The 12,782-nt window shown below is 41.7% G+C and overlaps 1 protein-coding gene across 1 annotated transcript in view; it reads right to left on the bottom strand.

Annotated features, from left to right (window-relative positions):
- Nucleotides 1–1,530: 1,530 nt before the first annotated feature.
- Nucleotides 1,531–12,782, bottom strand: part of LOC123743843 (globoside alpha-1,3-N-acetylgalactosaminyltransferase 1-like) — a 37,119-nt gene continuing 25,867 nt past the window's right edge. Inside the window, exons 6-9 of the mRNA XM_045722540.1 lie at nucleotides 4,702–4,734; nucleotides 3,160–3,294; nucleotides 1,856–2,439; nucleotides 1,531–1,535 (exon numbers count right to left, since the gene is read on the bottom strand). Of these exons, the coding sequence (XP_045578496.1) occupies nucleotides 1,531–1,535; nucleotides 1,856–2,439; nucleotides 3,160–3,294; nucleotides 4,702–4,734 (757 nt within the window). The remainder of the gene's footprint in view (nucleotides 1,536–1,855; nucleotides 2,440–3,159; nucleotides 3,295–4,701; nucleotides 4,735–12,782) is intronic.

Here is a 12,782-nt window from a genome sequence, read left to right as displayed (position 1 = left end):
AGAGTATCATCACCTCCATCAGCTTAGCCAGACTGGACCGGGCCCAGCCTATTACCCTGCAGCAGACCACCACCTCTACCAGACCAGAGAGGAAGCCCCCTGGCCCAGACCTGGCCCCTGTCCACTCCACAAGGACCAACGCAGCTACACGGAAGTCCTCAGAGGACAGGAGAACTCTGTAGGATTGAGTGAGATTAAACAGCTCCTCCAATACATCTGCACTAAACTGCACTATGCGCACAAACACACAGCTATTGTACTAAAAGTTTACTTACTATGGCCCATTTATTGCTTTACCTCCTTACTCCATTTGCACACACTGTATATAGATTTTTCTATTTTGTTATTGACAGTACTTTTGTTTATCCCATGTGTAACTGTGTTGTTGTTTTTGTCACACTGCTTTGCTTTAACTTGGCCAGGTTACAGTTGTAAATGAGAACTTGTTCTCAACTGGCCTACCTGGTTAAATAAAGGTGAAAAAAAACAAACCCCCCCAAAAAACAGCATTCCACCTGCCACAATCAACAGCCTGATCAACTCTAGGTGAAGGAGATGTGTGAGGCAAATGATGGTTACACCAGATACGGACTAGTTGTCTGATCCATACCCATACCCTTTTTAAAGTTATCTTTGACCAACAGATGCATATCTGTATTTGCAGTCATGTTGAATCCATAGATAAGGGCCTGAGGATGAATTTACATTGACTGGTTTCCTTATAAGAACTGTAACTCAGTAAAATCTTTTAAATTGTTGCATGTTGAGTTGATATTTTTGTTCAATGTAGTATTAATGAAACTATTTGTTTTCATATTATAATTTTGTGTACGTATTTGGTTTTTATGTATTTTCAATTTTAACTTGTCATCTTCAATCATTTTAAATGGATTTTATACATCTGTGGTTGTATTGTGTTTTTACATTGTCAAATCTAATCCTCTAGCGGGTCACGGAACACACCTTCCACGTTGTTCATTATTTTCCATTGAACCCATAGCCCCTGGTTGATTATCCCTCACATAACATTGATTAGATGGTATGACTTGAATTGAAGGATTTTCCCTTTTGCCTTGACATTGGCAGGATGTTTTTACACAATGAAGGGAATCCTCCATATTACCTTTTTAAAAGGGTATTTTTCTTTGTTTTCTTACAGTTTACAGTATATGTATTGTGGTTAGGGGTTGTTTCTGGACAGGAATGCCAGGTCCACTTTGACATTATGCTGAAGTTTTTCTTAATGGAAATTCAGTCCACCACTGTGTCTTGTCTGATGTACAAATCTATAGATGGAATCCATTTAACATTCCCTATTTCTCCACTAAACCACTGGTTTGTTACTCATACACCGCATATCGTTGTAACAGGGGAGATGCTGTTTTTAGTTAGGCTATAGAAAATATAACAAGTAGTGAAATAACACAAACATTCTGAAAGCGGTTAAATATTTATTTCAAGAAAAATACACATAATCGTATTTTTAAAAAAACATTTGAGATTTTTCCCAATAATCAACATACACAATAGTTAGTCTACAGAATACAGGATGAATAAGGTAATAAAAATATATATTTTCCTATAAGTGAAGAATATTATTATCCCCAAACTACAACAGTGACTGATATATATAGTACATTTAAAATAGTAGTTTAGTAAATATGAAAAGTTTTTATGTCAGTGTATATATTTCACCAACAGAAAATGAATGGCGCCAGACATCTGTATACCCAATGTGACATTTTATGCCTTTCCCTAACAAACCTCAGTGAAGCAATACCTGAAATGAACCCAACATTAACCATCATCAATAAAGTTTTTTTGGCGGTTGAATATCCAATTCCTAGTCCTATACATTTGGCACGAATTTCAGCATAGTTTTTAATGACAGAAGAGAAGCGAATGACTTTGACCTCATTGGTTTTGGTCTTCTTGTCATCCCACTGGTACTCTGGAGACAACAGCTTGCTGGGCTTGTTGTAAAGCAGGTACCTGTTGAGGTGACTCTCCTCCTGCCAGGCAGCCTCGATGGAATTCCTCGCGTCCTCTTCAAGCTGGTTCCGAAAAACCTTTGTTAGTGTGTACACATCCTCCACGGACCCTCCGAACACAGCCCCGGCGTAGTAGTAGTCTCCCTCATCCATGGGGATGTAGGCTGTCGAGGCTGGGCGCCGTTCATATGTGAAGAGGTCACGGGTCGCCTGGTAAAACCATGGGTGAATCACAGCAACCAGCCTGCCCAGAGACTCGGCCCCCCAGCGAGCGTGGAACTTGCTGTCCACGTCCAGACAGAAGATGTAGTCGGCCTCCCTGCTGATCTGATGTTCGATGGCTGTCTGAATGATCTCCATCCTCCGGGCTGATATCTCCTGCCAGCGGTAAAGGGTACTTAATAGAGAGTTGGGCCACCACCAGCCACCTTGGGCCACCACCAGCAACCTTGGGCCACCACGAGCCACCTTGGGCCACCACGAGCCACCTTTGGCCACCACCAGCCACATTGGGCCACCACCAGCCACCTTGGTCCACCACCAGCCACCAGAACAGCTCTAATGCACCTTGGCAAAGATTCTACAAGTGTCTGAAACTCTATCGGAGGGATAATTTGGTGTTTTGTTGATGGTGGTGGAAACACTATCTCAGGCTCATTTGGATTGAGATCTGGTGACTGGCATATGGTTTACATCGTTTTCATGCTCATCAAACCATTAGGTGACCACTTGTGCCCTGTAAATGGGGGCATTGTTGATCTGGGGCATAGCCACGGTAGCAAAAAGAATGACTGAAATAATGGTCAGCCCAGCCTTTTATACATGACCGTTAGCATAATGGGATGTTCATTGCTTAATTAACTCAGAAACCACACCTGTGTGGAAGCACCTACATTCAATATACTTTGTATCCCTCATTTACTAGTGTAGAAGGCTTAACAATCCTTCTTTAACCTGTCTCCTCTCCTTCATCTACACTGATTGAAGTGGATTTAACAAGTGACATCAATAAGGGATCATAGCTTTCACCTGGATTCACCTGGTCAATCTGTTATGGAGAAAGCACGTGTTCATAATGTTTGTACACTCGGTGTTGTTTCAGTGTTGTAAAAATATTGATCGTTTAATTTCCCTTTTGAATATTTGGGAAAAGTTGTAGGCTACTCACTTTCCAACGGCAAACACTGTTGTTGCTATGGTGAGGTTCATGGACTTGTAGATTATGTCGACGAGGTCAGGGTCAAAGGTTCCTTCCCAGACGATGGGTGCCAACCATGGGGTGACTGCCACCACATCAGTACGACTAAAGAAACAGAACAAGATCAAGCCTGACTGTGTGGTACTGATTATGATCTCAATGTTTACAGATATACAGATCAAGCCTGACTGTGTTGTACTGATTATGATGTCAATGTTTACAGATATACAGATCAAGCCTGACTGTGTTGTTCTGATTATGATCTCAATGTTTACAGATATACAGATCAAACCTGACTGTGTTGTACTGATTATGATCTCAATGTTTACAGATATACAGATCAAGCCTGACTGTGTTGTACTGATTATGATGTCAATGTTTATAGATATACAGATCAAGCCTGACTTTGTGGTACTGATTATGATCTCAATGTTTACAGATATACAGATCAAGCTGGAATGTGTGGTACTGATTATGATCTCAATGTTTACAGATATACAGATCAAACCTGACTGTGTGGTACTGATTATGATCTCAATGTTTACAGATATTCAGATCAAGCCTGACTGTGTGGTACTGATTATGATCTCAATGTTTACAGATATACAGATCAAGCTGGAATGTGTTGTACTGATTATGATCTCAATGTTTACAGATATACAGATAAAGCCTGACTGTGATGTACTGATTATGATCTCAATGTTTACAGATATTCAGATCAAGCCTGACTGTGTGGTACTGATTATGATCTCAATGTTTACAGATATACAGATCAAGCCTGACTGTGATATACTGATTATGATCTCAATGTTTACAGATATTCAGATCAAGCCTGACTGTGTGGTACTGATTATGATCTCAATGTTTACAGATATTCAGATCAAGCCTGACTGTGTGGTACTGATTATGATCTCAATGTTTACAGATATACAGATCAAGCTGGAATGTGTGTTTACTGATTATGATCTCAATGTTTACAGATATACAGATCAAGCTGGAATGTGTTGTACTGATTATGATCTCAATGTTTACAGATATACAGATAAAGCCTGACTGTGATGTACTGATTATGATCTCAATGTTTACAGATATTCAGATCAAGCCTGACTGTGTGGTACTGATTATGATCTCAATGTTTACAGATATACAGATCAAGCCTGACTGTGATATACTGATTATGATCTCAATGTTTACAGATATTCAGATCAAGCCTGACTGTGTGGTACTGATTATGATCTCAATGTTTACAGATATTCAGATCAAGCCTGACTGTGTGGTACTGATTATGATCTCAATGTTTACAGATATACAGATCAAGCTGGAATGTGTGTTACTGATTATGATCTCAATGTTTACAGATATACAGATGAAGCTGGAATGTGTTGTACTGATTATGATCTCAATTGTTTTTCAAATAAAGGTCCTTGAAAAGATGTGTGGTATACTAGGCTACACGCTGATGTGGAAGTTAACAATGATAAGTAACTAACATAAGATAACAACACTACTCACCCCACCAAGACACTGGGCTGCTTGTACAATAGCCTTGGAGAACAAAACGTAATTCATTAGTTAATGAAGATATGCGCTGATGTTATTGCTCTCTCAAAAAAGGTGCTAGTACCAAAAAGGGGTTTTAACTTCACTATAAGGGAAACCCTTTTTTGGGCTGTGGAGAACCTTTTGATATCTGTTTTTGGATAATAATTCATAAAAGAATGGAATAATAGGATAGTAGTTAATTTTTTATTTTATTTTGTTTCACCTTTATTTAACCAGGTAGGCAAGTTGAGAACAAGTTCTCATTTACAATTGTGACCTGGCCAAGATAAAGCAAATGTCGTGTCTTTGGGGGTACCATTAAACGGAAGATATGTTTATCAATTAGCTCCCTGTAATTATTATCACGCGATTAAACTGATTAATCGTTTAATTGTAATTAACTAGGAGGTCGGGGCACCAAGGAGAATATTCAGATTACAAAGCTATAATTTTCCTAATATAACTTTCCTCTACTATAATATTATATTCTATTATAGTATAGGTCGATTATCTTCTAAGTTTAAATGGTGGATTTACCTCTAGTCCAGTCTCATTCCAAAACGTCGTAAATTGTTGTATCTGCACGAACCCAGTCTTTACTAAAATCATCCATACATCAATTGTCTTAAAATCATTTATTTACTACACTAAGTAATTAACAGAAAAACATACAAACACTAATTATCGTCAACAAAGGATTGGTATCGGAATGTGCCCTTGTGGGCTAAACAGGCTGGTCGGCCTGTTGAACAATGGGTCATAAATGGTCAGCTGAGAAGTTTACACAGAGTTCATTAACAATTGACAATTGAAGGCTCACTCATTCGGGAACAATTGCAATCAATATATATATTTATGCTCAGTGTGTCGTTCTGATTCTTGTTGGAGAGTAGTTCTGTTGGGGAGTTTTGTCCGCGTTCTCTCTCTCTCTCTCTCTCTCGGTTAGAATGGATCTTTCAGAGCGACATTCATTAATGTCGTCATCGAATGGTTGTTTCGTTGGTCTTCGCGTTCGATGATATAATTTACTTAGCTGCAGACTAATAATTAATATCAAAGACTTGTTCTTATTCTGTCGGTATCAATAGTCTAAAAGTTAACCACGTGGTATGGTTCACTTTCAGTAGAGTACTTGGATGGTCAAACCTCTGGCCATAGAGTGTAGGCCTGGTCTGGAGAAATGTAAATCAGGGAGTGTTTTATAGTGCCCATCGAACAGGCTGGTCAAATGACGCCTGGTCCTGTATATGTCCCTGGGGCGTGCCTATGACTGAGTTAGATTTGGTTACAGAAATACAATTCTATCACATTACATCAGTACATAGCATCTCAATGTCTTACAAAAGCTTTATCCTTATTAATACATTCCATACACCCATATGAGGCAAGTCTTAAACTGAGTCTATTATATAAACAGTTTTATGGTAATATGGCTATATTGTCTCTTCTGAGTATCACCAAATTGTACCAAAAGAGGCCAACGTCATGACATACACCCCCTGGTGGTTTGGATCTTGTTTATGCTGCAAGTTACAAATCAACATAAAATCATTACCACGTGATGTCCCATTGGTAGATCATCGTTGCAGTCCTCTCTGGTGGTTGAACTTGGTAGGCTCTCTGAAAGCGGAGCCGTCCACCACAAGGATGGGCAGTTGATGTCCGGTTGGTGATCGCCGTTGCGGTCTCCTCAATTGGTGTACCTTGGTAGGTTCCCTGGAAGCTGTAAAGTACCCCAGGAAGGGCCAGGGGATGTCCTGGTTGGTGATCGCCGTTGCGGTCCCTCCCTCTGGTGGTTTACCTTGGTAGTCTCTCTGACAGCGGGCATGCCGCCACAAGGATAGGCTGTGGGTGTCCGGATTTGGGGTCGCCGTTCCGGACCCGTCGTCCAGACTGGAAGATCTGGGCAGTAACTTAGGCAGATGTTAACAACGCACACACACTCATGCGAAATATATATAATTACATTAATTCCCCAATGAGCAGCGTTGTGGCACTAAGTGATGGTTGTATGGGGACTTTGTTTATGGCTCTATCACTTCCTAAGTGTCAAAGGAACTGAACCGAAAAGGAATGAAAGCATAAACAAAACAAAAATATACAAAATATAGTTCACACAAAAAAAATAATCTAATTGGACTGTATTCTATATACGTCCAATGTTCTGGCAAAATGATTATCATGGTATTGTCTCTAATGCCATATCTAGGCATTGTGTTTTCTTGTTTTCTAAAACAATTTGATGAACTTCTATTTGTGCACAAAAAAATGTGTATGTGTGTGTTCATTACAAAAACACTAGTGGCTCATGAGTCACGTGTCCATGGTAACAAGTGTGTTGCTTAGGCGCTATCCTAAGTTGATAACTATATGATAAGTCTACAGCTGTAATGCACTAGTTTTGGGCAGTCTACAGGTATGACCTACGGACTTCTGGGAAGAAAACTGGTGAGTGCTGTAGAGTCAAAGGCCTAGAAGTAAATGTTCAACTTTACTAAGGCTGGTATATTGCTTGGGCCCTTAAGTGGTCCTAGCATAAATCCTAATTGGATGTTCCGTTGTGCATGTGCGTTTATGCTTACACAAGCGCGCATGTCAAGGGAAGAAAACCAAGTATCCGGGCAGATTACAACTTGTTCAGAATGAGTCTGACGTAGTCAGGTAATTTTCAAGTCAATGCCTGGAGGTCAGTCAGAATTGGTGTCAAGGGAGTCTGTAGTAGTTTTCTACAAGTCACTGTCTTCCACTATTGTAGTGGCGATAGGTATGAAGTCTATTTCATAGCTATGTTATCCACGGAGGAGCTAACCTCACGACGGAAGTACTCTTTAAGTATTGGACCAGTCATACGTGGTGTGATCATGGTTCATGACTTCTAATAATTTTACTCCTGAATGGAGGGTCCTATTTATTAGTGACATGTGTGTTAACCATTGGAAGAGTGCACTGGAGATTCCCCTCCACGTGTTGCACTCTGAGTGACTCCTATGTCGCTATTATCAATAGCAATTTAACTTGTGAGGTTACTAACCTTCTTACTGATTGTAGCTGGTATTGGTACTGGTACTCAAGGGGACCAGTTATCCTACCGATTTATTCTGAAATATTATCTACCGGAACACATGATTGGAGCGTTTTACTAGTTGTATTGTAGTTGAACCTACGCATGGCAAAGAATGATTATTGTTGCCATTTGTTTTGGAGGTGGACAAGTCCACTGGACTTCCTTTACGACCAGTGTGGTACACCTCAGTACTATCTTAGATGTCTTCTAAGATAATCCCCGTCTAGGGGCCTGTCTGCTCCTCACTGTTCTCATAGGAGAGTTTACAACTAGATTTGATTTATGCTCTGGCGGCCTCGTACGGTGTTGGTGTCCGATGCGCAAATGAAAAGGTCGGACCCTATGTACGAGTTGTCAGCGGCCGCATTTTTATGAGAGTGGCTGTAACCTTTCAACCAAATCTCCTGGTGTTTGTGCTTCAAAACGCTCAGTGGCTGTCGAGGCATGTCAGTCACCACCGCGTCCGCGTGTGGCAACCTCTTCATTACCTGTGAACTGAGACGAGGATATCGGTCTGTGATATCGCAAAGTGTTTCACAAGTGGGAGTCATCGGGTCAGTTGCTGGACTGACGCCATGAGTGTCATTGTAAGGGGTGACAGTCCCCAACAAAGCGGAAGGTGTATCATCGGAAGCAGAGTATACTCTGCGCATCAATGTTTTTCTTGCTGGGACGGCCGCAGTGCTTGTGGATGTGTCCAAAGGGAAAGAAAAGTTCATCTCAACTACCGTTACATGACTGCAAGGAAGAGGGAAGTTGCTTATTCACAGAGACAGCTGGCTCGAAATCATGAAAAGAATGGTCAATCAGGTTGGCTGATGGAATGTGTCGAGATATCGTACTATCTCCGTGGATCGGATTTTGTACCAAGAGGTTTCTAAACGTCTTTTTCTCAAGGGGTGCTTTCGACAGATACCCCTCGTGAAGGACTGCGTTGCAGCTAGCGTTAGGGGGAGACGGTGTGGTCAGTGGAGAAGGCACTGTGGCTTGTGACCATACCTGGTTGGTTTTCCAATCCATCAATGGGAGTAACCGATCCATCAAGTCTGCTCCAAGTAGCAGGGTTACAGTTTCGAGGCTGGTAACATACACAGGGTGAAAGAGCGATACGTCCTGGAAGTGTAGTTTCAGCATGACTCTCAATGTGAGGGGCGAGGTAGTCTGAGTGACCCCTCGAAGTTTAGTGTCGCATCGTTCCACTTTTAACCAACGTTTAGTTGGCTTCAAAGCCCTTTTGAGATCATCAAACAATGTTTGAGAGATGAGTGATATTGTCGCACCCGAATCAATTAGCGCATTACAAGCTAAGCAGTCCTCCAGGACTGTTTTGCAGGTATGGCCGTTAAGATTCGTGGTTAGTGGACATATTCCCCACAAAGTGGAGTGGTCGTTCGCAACGACGTGATGTGCCATGTCTGTTCAAGATGGAAGCAGATTGACTTTTCTGATTTTGAGTGGGCTTGGCTTTAACGAAGCGTTTGACCTTTTTCTTCACAACTTTTGTATCAGAGTCTATAGACAGAGCCCGGGGGCTTGTTTCTTGATCAAGCGGGCCCTGGATAGGGTCTTGAATGACAGCGGGAGAAATTTGAACTTTAACGTCCATGCTATGGGTGTTAATTCCTGCGGACCTGGTGTCCGGTAATTCCCCGTCTAGTCCTTGTGACTTATCTTTTACCCTTTTCTCAAATTGTTCTCGCTTAAGTTCTTCCCGTAGTGGGACTTCTGGAGAACATTGGTCTACGTTTTGATCGTCCTTCAACCCTTTGTTACCCTTGTGCTCTGACACTTTTTGTGGGTTGGGTGCAGGAACGTAGCGAACGGGTCGATTGTAGCGGTAGTCATGTTGATGGCTTTTACAGTTATTTCGACCGCGGAGGTTATTGGAATCATGTTTTGTGGTAGAAACTGTTGTTGTGCGTCATCTCTAGACGCTCCAATACCTGATAATGCACCCTCTAACTGGAGTGAGTGCTCCTGGTTAAACTTCAAAACTGAGTGGTCAGGGCTCTTAGCGTTGTGAACTTTTGATGCCTCAAAAGCTGTGCTTGCAAGCTCTCTGAGTTGTAAGATAGGCAAGCCAACGTGGGCTGCAGGGCCCAAGTAGGTAATGAAGGTGGGATACATGTTCGACAGAAACATTTGTTTGAATGGTAACAGCTCTTCCATTCCTGCTTCTGTGAGTAGGCCAAAGTAAGCTGAACGAAGCCTATGATAGAAAGCTTGTGGGTGTTCGTTCCGAGCTTGTTTGACGGTGTTAGCCAGTGAGCTATCGTGTTTGCGAGTCGCAGAACCACTGAATTCTAATTTCAAAGCTGTGGCAAGTTTAGCATAGTCATTTAGCACGTGTTGCTGTTGTAGACGAATGAACCTCGTCACGTGTCTATTCGACGTTCGCTTCAACAGGTAAACCCTGTCAGAACCCGTAGCGTTCGGGTAGCCACCCAACGCGTCCTCTATGTCAGCTAGGAACGTCTCAGTATCGTTTGGCTGACCTGGAATGGGGGGAAATTCTTGACGAGTTTGTCAAGGTATTCTGCACCAAGCGGGCGGAGAGGGTTGTCTTCATCCTGTGGAGAAATTGGGGCCGAAAGGCCAAGAGAAGAAGCCAAGCCTTGTTGTTGTTGGCCAAGAGGCGCCATATTACTCAGTGCCGAAGGGCCAAGAGGAGAAGACTGAGGGACACATGAGGGAGGCAAGGTCTGAAACCTATTGTCTTCACTCCTGTGAGTACAGGGCTCCGGTTGCTTGGATGGGAAGTCGCGCTGTAGAGCGTGACCATTCTGGGTTTCCTCCAGATGGTACCTAAGGGTGGAATTCTGCTGCATTGCAGAGTCCACTTGAGCGCTTAGAGTACTGATTTTGGACACGTGAGTGTCACACCTGCTCCTTTCGGTCTCAAACTTATCTGTCATGGTTTGCAGATAGAGGTCTTGAGTACGGAGCGAGAGATTCAGTGATGAGATTTCCTCTGCTTGCTTAGAAATCAATATTTCCAACCTCATCACCTGAGTTCTCTCATCATTCATTTGGTCAGCGACTTCAATAAGTTCTGCTGATTTATCATCCAACTTTGTCATTGTGTTCATTAACTGATCGTCTTTGGTCTGCAGCGCTTTGAGGGGCACTGTGTTATTTTGAGTAACATTCAACAAAACAGCATGCATGTTGTCAAGTTGAGCGCTCCTGTTTGTAGATAACTCTTCAGATTTATCTAGTCTGGCATGGACATCATCGTATTTAGTTTTGGCTAAATCGAGTTGTTCCTGTAGAAAACGATTTTGTTGAAGAGCTTGTGCTTGTTCATCGTCATACGTTTTTGCAATTACATTTAATTGTTCAGTTTTCGAACGCAGTTCCATAGCTAGCAGAATTTTTCCCTTTTCTGCATTTGTGATTGGTTTCCCGGTTCTCTCCACCTGTCCCTTTATGTCTACCGTTACCTGCTCGTGCTTCAGCTGTGCACTGCGGTATTGGACAGATGGCAATCTCGGATGGCAAGACATCAGAGCTAGACTGGAGAGAACCTTTACGAGGCCTGCGCCTGATGGTTGATTTTGGAAAACATTGTTGTCTGCTTTTCCACTAATGGCATAATTAGGGTTGTTATCGCTGCTGAGGTCAGAGATCAATCCATTTACGGGTGGAGGTTCACTAATTAGCGGGCGAGTGGGAACCACCCCCTCTGATAGCTTGCACATTATTAGAACATTTGAAAGGAAAAATTGTTTTTCCTAATTTTCCAAAATTTGGTTTTGGAATGTGGAAAACTGCAAAGACGATTTTAATCTATTTATAGACGTTAATGAACCATCAGTACTGTACAGTACTGTGGAAGTTGGACGTGAATGAATTTGCAAAAGCAAATTGAATTAATCAATGCCAATGATTAGTCCTACCTGGGTAGGCTATCTGGGTATTAAACTTGAATTACCTGAGAGGTTGCTTCATCCAGGTTAATATGCTAAGTTTAAGTTGTCTCATTTCATTGGAAGAACCTAGAAAGGTATGTTCGACAATTTAACTAAATAAATTGAATGAGACGATAATCCATACAATCTCCATTGATTGGATATCCTAAGTGTAAACCGTAGTTCAAATGTTGGGACCCTTCACCACTATACTTTCCCTTAATGGGTTTTACTGATTAATCTATTTATGATATATCAAACCTGTATAGGCTATCTGGGAATTAACTTTCAATTAACCTGAGAGCATTGCTTCATCTAAGTTAAGTTTGGAAAAAGTTAATCATGTCTCATTGTAGACGCCCAATCAATTTTGGATATTATTTGAAAGATCCACTTGAAAAGGTAAATCTGGCAATTTCACTTGTTAGTTAAATTGAATGAGACGTGCTCCACGTTTGAATTTCCCCTAGAGATGTACTGGCAATTCTTCACCACCAGGGTGCAGAATGCTGAAATTTAAACGGAAGTACAAAGGTCGGACTTCCGTCGCGCTAGCGGAGAAATTTTAAACGTGTTACGGTGGAGGGTAAAATGTTCCCTCTCTGTTAGCTTACCCGTAATGCTAAGCTATTGCTACTTGGTTCAGGAGTATCCTTCCAAGCACCAAAATAGGAAAGGGTGGGTTTTCTAGTGACGTCTCACCTTAACCCCATTCAGCATATTCTGCTAGCGTTTATGCTGACCGGAGCAACACGGTACTTAAATATCGATGCGCATACGGTCTGCCCACACTTTCTTAGTGCGGTAGGCAAATTATTCGGCTCGGTTCCCGGACAGTTAACTTCTAATTTCTAACCTTACTCTAGAAGTTAATATTTACCGACAGAAATAGTACCGTTTGGCCTAACGGACTAAATCTGGAATTTAAATCCTCACTGCTATCGACATAAGACCGGAGCTACTCTAAATAGCTTCTCTCAATGGAAAATGCACAATCACTTTGTTTACATAGCAGGCTGTTTGTACAATTCTGTTTGCACAATTGATATATAGAATTTCACAGCAAAGTCCAATTC

The sequence above is a fragment of the Salmo salar genome, chromosome ssa07 (assembly GCF_905237065.1).
Source record: "Salmo salar chromosome ssa07, Ssal_v3.1, whole genome shotgun sequence".
Taxonomy (NCBI): Eukaryota; Metazoa; Chordata; class Actinopteri; order Salmoniformes; family Salmonidae; genus Salmo; species Salmo salar.
The sequence above is the reverse complement of the archived record's forward strand: the minus strand, read 5'-3'. Positions and strand labels throughout refer to the sequence as shown.